Source organism: Sarcophilus harrisii, chromosome 5 (genome assembly GCF_902635505.1).
Source record: "Sarcophilus harrisii chromosome 5, mSarHar1.11, whole genome shotgun sequence".
NCBI classification, from domain to species: Eukaryota; Metazoa; Chordata; class Mammalia; order Dasyuromorphia; family Dasyuridae; genus Sarcophilus; species Sarcophilus harrisii.
The window spans coordinates 147576903-147594498 of record NC_045430.1 but is presented as its reverse complement, the minus strand read 5'-3'; the positions used below and the strand labels follow the sequence as shown (position 1 = coordinate 147594498).

The window sequence follows — 17596 nt, the reverse complement described above, 5'->3', positions numbered from 1 at the left end:
AAAGTTAAGAAATTATTTGGCCCAACATTTTAATTTTATAGGTGAAAGAACTGAGTTCTAAAGAAGCTAAAGAATTCACCCTAGTCACATAGATAAGAAATAACAGAACAGAGCTTTGAACCTAGGGCTTCTGGTTCAACTTAGTGTTTCATCCAGTATAGAGGCAGTTATGTAGCAAGATACAGTGTTCTGAGCTTGAAGTTAGGAAGAACCAAGTTCAAATCCAATCTCAGATACTTATTAGCTATGTGACATTTGGGCAAATAAGTTAAACTCTTTGCCTCAGTTTCCTCAATAGTAGAGTGGGGATAACAGCAGTACCTACCTTGAAGATTATTTTAAAAAATCAAATGAGATAATATTGTGAAACAATACTATGCTGAGCACACAGTCCAGAAATTGGGGGCAGCTAAGTGATGCAATAGATAGAGTGCCAGACCTGGAGTCAGAAAGACCCCTCTTCCTGAGTTCATATCTGGACTCAAACACTAGCTATGTGACCCTGGGCAAGTCATTTAATTCTGTTTGCCTCAGTTTCCTCATGTATAAAATGAACTAGAGAAGGAAATGGCAAATCACTTTGCCTAGAAAACCCCAAAAGACACAAAGAGTCAGACTAAAAAACATACAGTAGACACTATACACTATACAAGTTCTTATTCCTTTCCCCACACAAAACTGATGGCTTAATTATTTTTTATTATTTTTTCATGTTGTGCATGATTCTTTAATGTTAAAGTAAAAAGATATAAAAATATACATTGTAAGATATCTTGACATCTTGATGTAAGACATCTTGAAATGTGTATGAGATGTCCAACCTTGGATTTAGGAATTTCCTGCCTTGCACATGTGAACACATCTGTGACCACTGGCAAGTTACTTTATCTCTCACTAACTCAGGCAACTAAATCTAACAGTTAGATCACCAAACTGTATCCGTGGAGAGTGTTTCCATTCCAGGAGTCTTCTATATAGATGAAATCCCAGATTTGGACCAAAAATTATGCACACTCCTACTTATTGGGGTTACAAAGGCAAAAGTAAATCCCTGTTCTGAAAGAACTTGTATTGTAATGGAGGAGGAGAGAGAAGGGGAAAGGAAGGGAACAATCATTTATTAAGCTCCTACTATGTACCACATACTTTACAAATCTTGTCTCATGTGACAGTGGGAGAGACAACATGTAAATAAATAAGTATATAAAAGATATATGCAAGGTAAATCAAAAGTAATCTTTAGAATGGATGTCTTTAGCAACTGGTAGGATCAGGAAAAGCATCCTTATGAGAATGTTGATATTTGTATGTACTCACACACATATATATATAAACATAAATATAAATATTAATGTGTAAATATATGCCTTCACTCTACTTAACATTTTTCTGTAAAAAAGAGCTTCTAAATGACTTCCTAAAGATCATTTGTTCTGCCAAAGATACAAAAGCAGAATATTGGGGGGGGGAATCAAAACATCAATAGTGGAAGAAAATAGAGGTGTTTTAAGAGCCAGGAATAATAAGAGATAAATAATGAAAGAAAGAATAGAAAAATATAATAATGTGGCCTTATAATTCTGATATTATAGGGACAAAGACTATACCTGGATTATAGCACTGTGTTTAGAAATATTTCCTAAATAGCAGTTTGGCTTATAGTATAAATGAACTTGTAAAATAACAAAAAACCTCTGTATAAGAATTTTGATATACATGTAATCAACAAACAGTTTAAATAAAAATCGTCTATATGATGCACAGTTTGATATCTTGGATCATGTTTGTTTTTTCCAAAAACTTTTCAAAGCAGAAAAATTATAATCAAATAAGATAGACAGGCTAAATTAAAACTAATCAACAGCAATCACAGTTTTAAAATTCCATAAAAATATATATGATTTCAGATATGTAAATAAACTTGAGGTTCTAGAGATCTTGGGCTTGAGTCAGACTTGTAAACCAAATCATAGGAAGGCATATATATTTTTTTCAAAAATTAGGTTACTTTGAGACATACTAATAATAGCTAATAATTCTTTAAGCATTACAAGCTAATTTGCTATTTCATTTGTTCTTCACACCCTCTCTGGGAGGTAAATACTATTATTATCTTCATCTCATGGATAAAGAAACTGAAGAAGACAGAGGTAAAGTAACTTGCCTGGAGTATCATAGCTAATTAGTAACTGAGGCCAAATTTGAAGTTATTCCAAGCCCAGAATTCTATACACTTTGCCACTAAACTGCCTTGTATAATAATCCATCAAGAACTTTTTGAGTAACTCTGACCACAAATATTCATAAACTATTGGTTAAACCTCTGTAAATAAGACTCTTTACACAGAAAATATTTGGGCAGTAGTGGGCTTATTATATCAATTATTAAAATCTTTTAGAATAGAAAAAATATTTTATCTGATTTTAATATAATTACTCAATTAGCAAGTATTTGTTAAATATCTACCAAATGATATTCAAGAATCATTTCTTGCTCTTCTTGTAGGCTACTTCCAAAAGTATGCATTAAGGAAAGGCACACTGATCAAATGTAACTATCTAATCACTTTTCCTACCCTTAAATTACTCTTAACTACTCTTAAAATAGTTCCTTTGAACTAAGGCACTGTGTCTTCTTGTTAAAATGTATTTCTTAGAAAGAAGAACATTCATCAACACTTCAGCATGTGGTCTTCTTCATCCCTGAATAACATAAAATTTTATATATTAATATTTTCCAGAGGTAAAGGGAGCATTGTGTGGTAGATAGGGCTAACAGCGAGAACCATATGGATTCATTCAGCCTTTATTATCAAGACCTTAAAGAAGTCATTTCATCACTGTGCTCCTCAGGCAATCACTGTGACAAGTATTATGTTTAGACCACTTGCATGTTGTCTCAGTTCAAGGAATTCATTCTGATGAAATCATAGATCCTATACTGTACAGTAGATTTTCTAAAATCTAATTTCCTTATTTTATTCATCTAGTGATTATTTTATTGCCAATTCTTAATTTCTTTCACTTTTAGATCTTTCACAGGCTTTTCTTCACTCATTCACTCATCATTCTTTTTCAGGGTCTCAAAACCTAATTTGTCCGACATCATGTCTTTCTCTACTTCAATTCATCTACTCACAAAGCAGCCAAAATAATTTTTCTATGTCAAACCCTGCCCCATTCATTAAATGCCAGTGGATCCCAATTATCTTCAGAATCAAATATAAAATATTTTGGACTCCATTTGGGTTTTTTTTTTTAGCAGAGATACTGGAATGGTTCACCACTTTCTTCTCCAGATCATTTTATAGCTGAGGAAACTGAGGCAAATAGTAACTGACTTGCCCAGGATCATACAGCTAGTATCTGAGGCCATATTTGAATTGAGGAAACTGGTGTTTTTTCTGACTTGAAGTCTGTCACTCTATCTACTGTACCACATAGTTGCTCCCAGGATTTAGAGATATTCACAACTTAGCCCATTTTTACCATTCCATTTTTCTTACATCTTCCCAATGCACATAATACAATCCAGCCTTACTACCTTAGTTGCCCTTCCCCACATATACCATTCCTTCTTCCAGTTAGCTTATTTGGTATTGGCTATTCTCAAAGTCTATAATGATGATGTTCAAATTCAAATAGAAACAGGGACCACTGTTTATGTTTATACATAAGGGTCCTTGAAAGTCACTTATTTGACTTAGAAAACGATGTATTAACATCATCTCCGTTTTGTTCTATTTTTATTTATTTTTTTAAAGGTTTCACAATTACATTTGGATCTGGTACTAATATGCCTGCAGTTATGTGAGCATTTTTTAAAAATCCCTTTAAATTCTTCTCAAAACGGTTTTTAATAAGGATCTTTTCCTTCTCTTTTCTTTAATAAGAATCTCCTCCTTATTTTTCCTTTTTCCTCAAATTTAGAGGTAGTAGTAGTGTGGTGTGCTAGTAAATGTTTAACAACCAGCTCTCTTTGGGGGGGGGGGGAATATATACAACACACTTTTAAGTTTAATCAACATTACTAACATTTCACCATCATTTTCTCAATTCTAAAAAAAAGATTTAAAAATAAGTTAAGCCTTGATTTGTAGCATTTGCTGATTTCCAAAGTATAAATGCTTGCACTAAATATTTAATAGGTCTCAAAAGCTGACTGCAGCATATTCCTGCCCCAGTTCCATTCAAATCCAACCATTTCATATTAAACATATGAATATCTCAGAATCATACATTTTAGCAAGGAAATTATCCTAAATATTCTAAATAAATAAAAATTAGGAATAATGCTTTGATCAAATTTTAATGAGTATGAGGGCAATTAGAGACAACCAGCTCAGAGGTACAGAGGCAGAGTGTTTGGCTGTGTGGGGAAGAGAATGGGAGGAAGAGAGGCACAGAGTTATTTATGTAATAATGGATTAGATTATTACTGGGCAGCATAGACTCAGAAATGGAAGAGCACTTGGAGGGTGGGAGAAAGATGGGGAAGTGGAGGTCAGGGATTCATTTTTATATGGTTTTGATGGAGGACAGATTAATTCTTATCCATGCTCCTTGGGATTACTCCATTAACATATCCACACCAACTCAAAGTTATCAACACTTGGACCTTGCAAGCTTTGGTAGATCTCATTACTTGGAAAAATCCTCAAGTATTTTTCTCTTTCAATATAATATTAGATATTATGATGATCTTCAAGAAGGTCCTATTCTCAGTCATGAAAGAAAACTCACATCAATGAAATAACAGAAATTTTAGAGTTGTAAAGCATTTCAATCTAAAATTTAATTTTAAACTGAAATTCACTGCAAACTTTAGTTTAAATTCTTTTTTCTTTGTTTCCAGGGCTACAGCTACTCACAGAGGTCAAGTTATCTTCAAGGATGCCTTAGCCCAGCAGCTATGTGAACAAGGAGGTAAGACTTATTGCATTTTTATGTATTCCATCTGTTTTACTTGTGTCCACATTATTCATATAAGATGCTGAAATATTATGCTCAGAGGGAATTTGTCATTAATATTGCTGATAGTGATATTAGAAATTGGTATAAAAGCCTTTAACATGCTATATATTATGGATTTATTTAATTTTATCTTATCACTTACATCTAATAAATATATATATGTGTACATATAATACAAAAATAGCTTATTATATATAAGATAATGTAAATGGGGGAATATACCATGAGTCTGTAATAAGTGTGAATTTGACACTAACTACTTTGATTGTGATACCAAAAATTCTCATATACTTAAATTTACAGAAACATATCTTAAAAAGAAACACTGAATGATGGGATACACTTCAATTTGGGGCTTTATGTAGCCACTTATTCCTAAAGCATCCCAACTGGCCCATCTTTATGTTTCCAATAGCCATCTAGTGATTTGACTTATGCTTTAGAATGTACCAAAAATATTTTAGAATTTGCTCATATGTGATTTGCATAAGCCAATACTTGAATTTATTGTGGTGTCAGAAGAAAAGCAGATATCATTAACCACTGAAAACATTCTTGTAATCCTTCTCTCTCATATAGGAAACATATTTGGATTAGAAAAGTACAATAAATATATTCATATAGTTTTCCATGGAAGAAGAAAGCAGAAATTGAATAATGGAAGCAACAAATGCAAAAATAAATTTTGGGGGGTGTCAGGGCAGTAAAACTTGGTGGTTATATCTCCAATGTCTTTACCATATTCTTATCTGTATCCATGTATATTCATATACATATCAATATGTAACTCCACAATCTTAAAATTCTGTCTATATTTTATGGGAACAATTTTTTTTAACAATGCTTTTTTAGTTTTTTCTGTTAATTGTTATAAAAACAATGTTAGATTGCTTTTAAGATACCCTCAAAATATTCCAACAGGACATGAAATTATTTTAAACATGATAAATTTTCTAAATTATTGAAATTAGTGATATATCAGATTCAGAGAATATTAAACACCTGAAAAATGTAATTCAGTTCTAACAATAATAATTTACCTCTAAAAAAAACTTTACATTTACAAAGCACTTTACTCATAATAATACCATGAAACAGGGAGTTCAAATATTATTCTTAATTTACATAAAAGATAATAAAGGTATAGCTAATTTAAATAATTTGTCTAGAATCCTACGTCTACATAGGCACAATAAGCACTGGAATTCAAATCTAAATATCTTTTTGCTTCAAGTCTAATTTTCTATATTGACTATATAAAAACACCAATATTCCTATACCAATTAGTTACAAGAATTATCATTGGAGATAAAAAGTTGAATGCAACCCAAACCCAGCTCACAAGGAGTTTGCTGACTGAGAGAAAAACCTATATATAAAGAATTGTGGAACTTACTGGGAGGAGGGGACCAGGTGAAATTCTTTGAAAAATTTTAGGAGGCAGAGCTTTTTTATAGTTTGAGTTGAATGAAGGATCAGGAAAAATCATGAAAAATGGTGACATTTTATTTTATTTGATCAGATTTGATTTTGAATGAGGATGTCTAGGGCTAAATCAGACCAGGCTGAAGACTGAGCAGATCAAAGCTTCTGTGATAATCAGCATCAAGAGAAGCTGACCTATAAGTGACTGCTGTACCTCCATTCTGGGTGAGATCCAGTCTTTCAACAACAACAACAAAATTCCCATTATAAATGTAGCCCCAATGTCAAAGCTCATTGGTATAATATGCTCTCCTTATTGATAGAGATTAATGTCCTGCCCTGAATTTTTTTTCCACCTACCTGAATTGGGATGAGCTTAGTCCATCTTCCCTCTAGAAGCTAGAGACCAGATAGTCCTGAAAGGGACTTCACTTGAAGATCACCGACTCTAACACTGCTGAAGAGATCTCTTTAGGCTTTTTGACCCTTCCCTCACTCAAAGCAGATAAAGATAGAGCCCTAAACAATTGGGCTTTAGAACTAGGGTTACATATAGTAGAGGATTTCTTTAGTGATTTGAATTTGGGATCCTATTCTATTATATAAGTAATGCTGAAGTTGGAATTCCTTTAAAAGTAGTATAGCATTCTCATAGCTCACTTGACTTGGAGTCAGAAGAATGTTGATTCAAATCTTCTCTTTGACACTTCCTAATCCGTGACTCTGGACAAGTAGCCTTTCTGTACCTCAGTTTCAATATCTGTAAAATGGGAAGGAGTATAGAGTTGATGACCTTCTAAGATCTCTTCTAGCTTTAAACTTGTAACTTATGATTTTTTTTGAAGGGTGAGGAGGGATGCTTAGAAGAGAGGGAAAAAATTAGAAAAATCAATGAGGAAAAAACATTTTGACCTATGAGAAAAATTTTCTTTTAGTGAGGTGCCTTATGCTAATATAGTTTACATTGTGATGGTCCAATAAGCAAGATAACATGTAGACCAGAATCAGCAGGTATATGGTATTCAGATTTGTGGTGATATCTGGTAGATCTAATTCCAAATATACCTCAGCAGAGATGAAGAAATTATTTTGTATTAAAGGGAATAATACTTTATGAAGTTCAGGGATTCCATGTGATAAGAATATTATACTTCATTTTAAAATAAGCATGACTTTTTATAATAGTTTAACTATTTTAAATAATATTCAATATATTTTCAAATGGAGTGGTATAATCCTTTTGAATCACAGCATTTTGCTGTGTTATAAATCAGTGTCAAATTCAAATAAAAAAATGGAAACCACTATATCATGTATAAGGATCTTTATGGGCCATAGACTTAATTTTATAAAGTAATATTATCTGTATTTTATTTTATCAAATATTTCCAAATTATAATTTAATCCAGTTCTAGCTCTTCTTGGGAGTATTATGGGCTTTATGCATCCCATCATGTGCTTGAAACTCCTATTATGGAAAAGGGATAATTTCTATGAACAAATTAATGAATGCAAAAGAATTTATTAAATATTTAGTCTGTGCTGAGCCCCTCATAAATTATTGAAGATACAAAAAGAAAAAGAAAAAGTCCTTGCTTTCAAGGGGCTTACATTTTAATTGAGAAACTTTAGCTGTAGGACAGAGATTAAGGCTAAGGATCAGAAGCCGGGTGGATGGAGAGACCTAAGGATATTTAGGCTTCATCAGCAGGTCAGATGACCTTGCTCAGGAGTCTGTAGAGATCAGGGCTGATAGTAAAACTTGAAAGACTTTAGGAAGTAGTAACAAGACAGATGATTCCTCATCTTACTGGAAGACATAAAATTGGAAATAACTCCCTTTTTATTCAGATCACATATCATTTCCATGGGAAAAAAAAAGAAAAGAAATAAACATTAAATTCAGCAATTGAGGCAAAAAAGGTAAGATATTGTGGTATATCCCTTATCAATAAACTTTTTATAAAATATCCAAGACAAAGGGCACTGCACTGACTCAGATTAGAAAGAAAAATTCAAAGAGATATGAAGGAAATATTCCATATAGAGGGAATGATCACGCTATAATAGATAATGGGGAGAGGGGGAGAAGAGAACAATCCTATGGCTTGGAACCATATAAAGCAATGTCCTTAAAAATATGTTTGAAGTAAAAACTGTGCTGTTAAAAAAAATTTCTAAGTAAAACATATGTTGAAATATTCTAATGATATCATAGGTATTCACTATTTTTTATGATAGAATTTCAGAATTTTGATTCTAAATAAACTTAAGAGAACTCTAGCCTAACATGACCATTTTCTAGATAAGGACACTGAAACTTTAAGAGTTACTTGTCAGTATGACAATCATGATTTTCTAAATCCTACTTAGTCCAAAGAAGACAATAAATAGCATGTATATATCTAGCTTTTAATGTGTGAGCCTCTTGGCACATGTTACAACCACACATATAGACAGCTTCACAAGACCAGATGGTGGACACCATGACCTGACAGCCATAATATCCTGCAGAGCCCTCAAGGGCTGCTTATCATTTGCAAATGGCTCTAGAATCCTCTGTTGTGGGGCAAGTGAAAATGGATAGAAAGAGAAGCAAGAGTGTTAGCCAACTCATTAATAGACAATGTTGACTTCTGTCTGTAAGCTAAACTAAGCTCTTAGGTTTTGCCCTAAATTACAATAATGAGCAAAATACTTGAGAATTGAAGACTTGGTATACTAACTAAAGTTCATTTGATCATGGTAATATATGACATATGAACCTCATTCACATATAATTATTTTGGATTTTATTATTTGGACAGGGAAAGCTAAAATTTACTTTCATAATACCTAATAGAAAAGGGCTTGTTGAACAAATCCATAATGTGAATAAAATGGGGGAGGAGAAATTTTTAATTTTGTAATTCAAACAGGCTAAAAGTACCATTTATATAAGATGAGCTAAATATAATTACTTTTTGTCAAACTAATTTAGCATAATCTTTATTTGGAACCATTTGGTTAGCCAGTTAACTTCTGTGACTACATTCCCTTGAACATTTTTAGGACAATTCATAGTTTCCAAATCTCCCCCTCAGTTTTTCAGGAATGGATTTTACTGTGCCTACTTTGTTTGTTAAATTTATATACTGTAGAAATATCCCATGAGAGTGAGATGCTTATTCCCATTTTACAGTTTAGGAAACTAAAGCAGAAGGACCCTTATTCAGTCACATAGATAATGAATGTCTTGAGACTGAATTTGAACTCAGGTCTTCCTAATTCCCTGATTTCACTGCCCCACCTAGTCAAATTTTTTGGTTTCAACAATGTAATAAGACACAAACTGTTCTCTTCAAGGTGATAACCATCTAATAGAGGGGATAAAGATCTGAACACGAATAGCTATGATTTAGTTCAGATCATTGTAGCCGGCTTGTGGAAATGCAAGTTTTCTTAAGACAGACAATAATGTAGGGAACAATAGTGTATATTTTAATTCATTCCAAAAAATTCATCTCAACATTTGTGTCTAAGACTCTATGGTTAAAAGGCAAAAATGAAACAATCCTCAAAGAGCTTATACAGTTCATACAAGGAAAGATATAACTTCCTAGGGGGGTGAGGAAGAAAGCATGGGAGGAGAAATTCAAATCAAAGGATATAATGTGGTTATCAGCAACCAAAGGGTAATATACAACTTGATCTTTGAGGGGATAGGATAGATTCATGACTCAGCCAATGAAGAGGTTCCAACAAGTTTTGATTACATCATCTTCATGTTTGGACAAAAGGAGCAAGGGGATCTGTGATTGTTTGGGAGGTTCCCCTTAACTTGATTAAGAATATCTTGGTATACTATACAACTGGGCTACTACATGATTTAGTTTAGTGACTTTTATTTGGAGGGATTAGATGAGAATCTTTATTGGGAACATCTGATTGATTTCCCATTCCTAATGTCAGAGGGAAGTAAAGCCACTTGGCACTTTTACATGGAGTTTAAAGAATTTTTAGCATGAAAAGCTCCAGCTCTAAAGATTTCAGAAAGAGATGGGGTAAGAAATATATAGAGCAGAAATATCCTGTGTGCTATCCACCTTCCAAATAAAACCTAGGTCCAGAAAAACAGAAAGGTTTTCTGGAATATCACAAATGTGTGAAATGTAAAAGATAAAGGATATAGCACTTGAAAATTTCAAGAAAATAGAGGTCACTTTCAACAGGAGAAATTGAAGAATTCTTCAAAGAAAAGAGAGGCATCAGTATGGATTTTAATAAAAAAAGACATAAAAAAGCATGGATGCAGAAGATGCTATGAGAATGGATAATAGTGGATAATCCAGTTTGGCATAATATTTAGTAAGTGAAGAGATTCATTCAAGGCGGCAAAAGTGACTAAAAAGTAAGATCTGGCAGTAACTAATAGGGAAAATATTATTATTGACTCTTAGTAGCCTAGGCACTTTTCTAAATGTCCCCAATGAACAAAAGATGACATTTGGGGGCAGTGTTATTAATCCTGAGGTAATTTAATATATAGTTAGACAATCATCAGTTCCAAACACTATATAGATTTTACCTTAACAGCTTTACATAATCTAACAAGTCAAAACCCTAAGATTTATACCTGTGAAAATTTAATATTGAGTTCTTTGAAATAAAGAATAAAGTGGTCTCCATGTAAGTTATTATATTTGCTTGATTTTTCTGTATTCTAAAGGGTTAAGTGTAAATTCACTTTTATATAGTTACAAGGGGCAGCAGAAATATTATAAAGATATAAAAATCATACTTTTGTTCTGGCTAGTGAATATTTGAAAACAAGGAAGTACAATTTATTTCAATATAATGATTATTGAATATTTCCATATTGATTGTCCAAAATTGCTAACTAATATTCTCATTTTTAACAATATTTACTGTGTATCCCCTACCCCTTTTAATTAGATCTTTAAATATCTTGGGGTTAATGTAAACCTTGAATGCCCCATTTGTAGTCTTATTCTCACTGAATGACCACCTACTTTCTTTTCTGGTCATATGTGTACTTGACAATATTCTTTATGTCACTTCTTGCTTTAAAATCGTCACTGACAACATGTTACACAGTCTATTTAGGTCCACCATGTGTCTTTCAGTTGCTTTTTGTTTTATTTGTAAATATTTATCCTTCCATGTGCAACCAGAGAGCATTATTAAGATAATACTGGTGTTGAAGAAGTAGACTTTTGAGGAAGTGAGCAATTTGGGATCACTGAAATCACTTAATTCAGTGCAGACTGATCCAGCTCTGTCTTTCCCCTTTACTTAGTTTTCATTTCTTAATCTATGTGTACATGATCCCAAGGCTGCCTTACTACACACTAAGCCAGGAGAACTTTAAGAATATTCTAATTTAATTTTTGTGGATTAAGAACAAATACTTGTTCCTATTCTTTTTCAACATTTCATTGTCTCTGAAAGCCATAAAGCTGAAAGCCATTTTGTGCTTTTTATCCCTTTAAGAAGTTTTTCTGTATTACTCCCAATTCTTCACCTGGCAGCTCACCTGCTTTGAGGCCATCTTTATGTCCTTTCCCCTTTGTAGAATCCTTTTAGGTTTGTTCTCCTTTGGCAAAACCTTTGAGAATACTTATTCTTTTCCATACCAAGATTAGTCAAGATATTGACACTTTGGAGGTGAGACTTAGTTACAGGTGGGAATTATACCAGGGCAGGGAAAAATCAGAATGAAAATAAAGGGAGGGAGCAGGAAAGAAGACACAGAGTTGATTGCTAAGGGGGGAAAAGGGGGAAAGTAAAGCTGGAAGGTAAATTAAATTTGGGAGGAGATAAAAACCAGAGATTACATATTGGGCAAAATCCAATGAAAAACCAGTGGTTAACTCCTAGAAGGCTTCCATTAAATATTAGTGAATGAAATTCAAATTTACCTTACAGTTTTCTATCAAGTGAAATCAAGTCACTGATTTTGCCACACTTTCTCCAGTTTGGGTTTCTGGTGTGGGTTTTCAGGAGTCTGATCAGAAGGTCAAGGGGAGATGACACCTTATCCCATAAGGAGAGCCTTTTTTCACCACAGGGGCAGCCATCCCAATCACCAGCAGAGCTTGTGCTTATCTGAACGGCTTTCCCTCACTGCTCTGACAGTTACTTGCTGGCCATATGTTGCATGGGCTTCGGACTGTGCTACAGCTGCTGCTCCTCCTCCCTCACTCCTGACCTCAGCACCAGGTCCTATCTTCTTAAAACTCCCAAAGGTCCAGGCAGCATTTTGGAAAAGGGAATAGTGGTTCATTTCACACTAATCATATATTCTAAAGATTTATTTTGGTTTTACTTTAATTCCATCTCTTTTAAACTATGAGAGATGATCATTACATTAAGTGACAAAAATCAAAGATGGCAAAAAAAAAAAAAAAACCAAAAACCCTCATCCCAACCTTAATGCATGGCCCTGTCTATAATTTAACTTGTTTTAAATATTAAGCAATCTTTCATACCAATCATAAGTATATTCTTGAACACATTGAAAACTATTTCTATTCTAAATTTATAACATTTTGGAGGCTTAATTATCATACTTGAAGGTCAAACTATGCTGTATTGCAATAAAATACAAAAAAAGTAATAAAGGAATTATTCCTGGGGAGATGAAAGTCTAGGTTCATAGCTCATTAAATGGTAACTTCACAGGCTGTGTCTAATTTGTCATATTTAGCTCGGGAAGTTTAATACATTTGAATTACAAATTAGGCGAAGGGATACCTGAGGCAAAAATACCTTGGGTCTTTGAATACTATAGAAATTGGAAGCAATGGCTCCTTTAGCATGATACCTTTATTTGTAAGATTTGCCTGTTATTAGACACATTATAATTGCCTAACTCTAAAGCTGATCCTAGGAAAGTAATTAGTAACATTAACACAAATCCAGTTAACATTAACACAAAGTTTCTTATTTGATCTGAGAATCAATTAGTAGTTACAGCTCTCTTCGGGTTTTTTTTTCAGAGTATAGCCAAAACTAAATTCTTTTTATCAGTGAGCAGTGTGTTAAAATTTAGCAGTATTGTAAAATATGTATTCATACAAAAATAAAATTTCCTTCATGTCAATTCAAGAATAACACATTATTTGTGGTCTTTCATATGACTAAAAATAATTCTGGTTTTTAATGCTCTTTGGACAGGTTGTCATGACTCTTTTGAGGTGCCTAGATGTTACCTTCTGAAAGGGCATAAAGATGTATGTGTGGGTGTGGGTGGAAATCAAATAAGGCTTAGCATATTAGCCTTTGTATGAAAGTTGAAAATAGGAAGAATTTCATCCACATAATTTACTTTAACATTTTGTGTATGATTTAATCCCTCAGGAAAACAAAAGGTGTAAAAGAATATACAATTTTTCATAGTAGTATTTGCATAGTTCCACAGGGGATTAATTAGTGAATGATACAAAAATAAAATTGTAACCTCTAATGAAATAATAGAAGCAAACCATTGTGGAAAGACTCTTTTTAGACTTTTTTCCCCTCTCTTCTAAACAAAGCCACCATCTTTCCATCCTATAGTTTAAGTAGAGTCTAAAAGATGATTGAATTATATTTTAAAATCCTGGAGAAAAAGAATTCTTTTATAAATGCAAACTGTCATTACAAAAATTAAAATGCCTCATTTAGTTATTTGAAAGCATTCTGAATCATATTCTAAGTGAAGATCTTAAAGGATTACAGGATCATAGATTTAGAGTTGGAGGTGACCCTAGCTGTTACTGAGTACAACTTTTTCATTTTACAGATAAGGAAACTGAAGCAAGATAACTTGCCAATGTTCACAGTTGTTATAAGTAGCAGAGCCACTTTTTTCCAAATCTATTGCCTTTCAATGCTACTTCCAATTATTGTTTTTTTTCTCATTGTAATAAGGATTAAATTAAGTTGCACATAATGGAATAGAATGGAAGGTGTTTTTATATATTGTGGTTGTAGTAACATTTTATAATATACTACTACATGATATTTGTTGATGGACTACCAGGAACTATTTAATAAAAAGAGACTTGTGCCCCTTGCAGGACTTTTTTTTTATTGAGAGCTGATTTTTTAATTCAATATACAGCTTAAATTTTTTTTGCTTCATTTACCCTTGTCAATGACTAATAATTCCCACATTTAAACCATACCTTTAAACGAATGACTCTTCCTTTTTTTTTTTTTTTTTTTTTTTTTTTTTTTTGCTGAGGCTATTGGGGTTGAGTGACTTGCTTAGGATCACCCAGCTATGAAGTGTTAAGTGTCTGAGGTCAAATTTGAACTCAGGTCCTTCTGATTTCAGGGCTGGTACTCTTTCCACTGCAAAAGCTAGCTGCCCCTGATGCTTGACTCTTTAAAAGAAATCAGAAAAAGACATGTTCTGCTCTGGAAAATTTTGATTTTGAAATCACATTCTCTCACTTTATTTACTCTAGGTCTTTTGGACATAAATCATTTGTCTTTGATCTTTTCACATCTGCTTCATTTAATAATCCATTTTTTATTCTTTGAAATTTCCTTTTTTAAAAAAAAATCAATGGCAGGCTCCTTTTTTTAAAAAAAAAGGATGTCTTGTAATGAATGATTTGTAAATCCTTTTGAGAATAGTACAGGTGCATGATGAATAAGTATTGTTGTTACTTACTTTTCAAAACAAATTTTCAAGTGCTTTCTAAAACCAAGGATTCATTGTTTTATGTAATCCCCAACTACATTACACTTTTTAAAAAATCCTTTTTACTTTATGTGTGTGATAGAAAAATGTAAACCTGGTTTTTGAGTCTTTGCCTTGTCTACAACAATTCAAGAATGTGAAAATATTTATCTCTAGCTTCAACTTGAATCAAGCTTACCTCCACCTGAAATGTGCATCCTTGACTTGGAAATCCTACTTCTGTTCAAGTTCATAAAACAGCCTAATATATGAGACCTTATCCTTCCATTTATTTGTGCCCCCTCCCAAATGCTTTGTATTCACTTTATATAATCTTGCATTTTCTTTTCTGAGTATGGATTGTTTCTCCTTAATGAAATATAAATTCATTGAGCGCCCAAACATTTTTTGTTTCTGATTATCTCTAGTTCAGTACCTGATACTTGGGATACAGTCTGTAGGATTATCAGTCTTTGCTGCTAATCCCAAATACTCATTTACTTTTGTCAATTTTTGACACAGCTGGATACCCCCTCCTTTTGTTACTCTCTCCTTGGATTTTCACTGTATTTCTCTATTGTGATTCTCTATACATGGTCAGACTCCTAAGACCTTTCCTAATTTTCTTTCTATATTTTTCTTCCTTTGTGACTTAATTCCTATAGGTTGGATTATCATCTGTAGCCCACACCTACAGTTCTCATTTCTCCTGTCCTCTAAGTCTTCATTTCCAACTACTTCTTAGATATCTCTGCCACAATGCCTCAAGCTCAACATGTCTAAAATTGAATTTATTGTCATTTTTTCCCTCCAACCTTAACTTTCCTCCTAATTTCCCTATTTTTCTACAGAGTACCAACATTCTCCCATTCACCCAACATTTATTATATGCCTATTTTATGCCTAGTACAAAGCTAGATTTTGGAAATGCAAGGACAAGAATGAAACAGTCTCCACCTTCACAAAGCTGCATTCTATTGGGGAAGTGATAAAAAATGTTGCCTACCCACCTCCTAAAAGAGATATGCTAAATTCAGGGTATAGTTTGAGATATATCTTTTTTTTAATATAGACAATGCAGGAATTAATTTTCTTGACTATATTTGTTAAGTGTTTTGTTTTCCTTTTTGTCTGGAGAGCAAATAGATTGAAGAAAAATATATTTTTGTTAATAAAATTAAGTGAAAATAAATATTCTATTGGAAAAAATTTTGAATATAGTATAAATACATACTATAAATAAACAAGATAATTTGAGAGGGGATGCTAGCAACTGATTTGAGCAGAAAGACTTCATAGGAAAAGTAGTTTTTGAGATGGATTTTGAAGAAAACAAGAAATTCTAAGAGATAGAAGTAAGAGGATATGAATTCTAGCCAAAAAGGAAAGCCAATGATCAACTATAAATTGCAGAATATGAACTAATCTCCACTGATGAAGGTCTTTCCTTACTAAGAATTCTCTGCTTCAAATCATAAAACTATGCCTCTCTCCCCCCAAAATTTTGTATTTACCTATCTGTGGGCATATCAAAACCCCCTCCCCAGTAGAGTGTAAACTATTTAAGGTGAAGGATTATATTTTGTATTTCCAATGCTTAGAACATAGACTTCTATTAATAAATGCTTATTGATTGAGATTAGAAAAGAATAAACAGATCCTAAGGTGCTGTGGGAGTTCTGAGAAGAGGAAGATCAATGTGGAAATACTCATAAAAATTACAGATGCATAGTGGCTAACTCGTGTCTGAATCACTACATTCATCAAAAACAAACTAAGTTCAATGATGATGCTGTAAATGTTTTGTTTACTCATCTATATTCATAAAAATAGAGATGGGGAACTGTTTCTATGGGATACTTGCCAGCAGTCTTTCTGTATTTAATTTCATTCATTTTAATTTCTCAGATCTTTGTACTTTCATCCCCCTGGGTAGTTATTAATAATTTATTTCCCTTTACTATTTACCCTATAAGTAAAGGAGAACCCATTTATAGCACCAGCATTCAAGGACAGAACTAATAAATGTGCTACATAAGATATTAATACATGATTTTAATATATTATTATGTACTGATATATTTGATATATAAAGCTTGTGTTTCAGAAGATTTCATCTGACCAAATATGAATTTGTTATGGTGAGCCATTTTATATGGAGAGTCTACATTATTTTTATCATATGTCATTATTTTTAGATAAATTTAAAAAATAGAAAAATCATGTGTGCAAATATTTGTGGATACTTTATCACTGTCACTTAAATTTTCTTTAAAAGTTCTAGGGAATTTATTAGTAATAATCTTTCTAGATTGTTTAATTTTTTAATGCTAAATATAAAATTAGGCTTTTCTTTTGCTAATCATATTAACTATTAATTTTTTTTCCTATTCTTTTCTTGTTACAGCTCCAACAGAGGCTACTCTGCATCCACATCTTGGTAAGTATTTAAGAGCTAAGCATTGTTAACTTCATTATATATTTTATTCTATGAGATCCGTTTCTAACTTTGGGCATTCTTTC

General features: G+C 32.6%; 1 protein-coding gene across 4 annotated transcripts in view; it reads left to right on the top strand.

The window, feature by feature from the left end:
• Positions 1-17596, top strand: part of RELN (reelin) — a 515944-nt gene that overhangs the window by 197598 nt on the left and 300750 nt on the right. For all 4 annotated transcript variants that reach the window (XM_031938705.1, XM_031938703.1, XM_031938706.1 and 1 more), the window contains exons 4-5: positions 4856-4926; positions 17481-17513. In XM_031938705.1, the coding sequence (XP_031794565.1) occupies positions 4856-4926; positions 17481-17513 (104 nt within the window). The remainder of the gene's footprint in view (positions 1-4855; positions 4927-17480; positions 17514-17596) is intronic.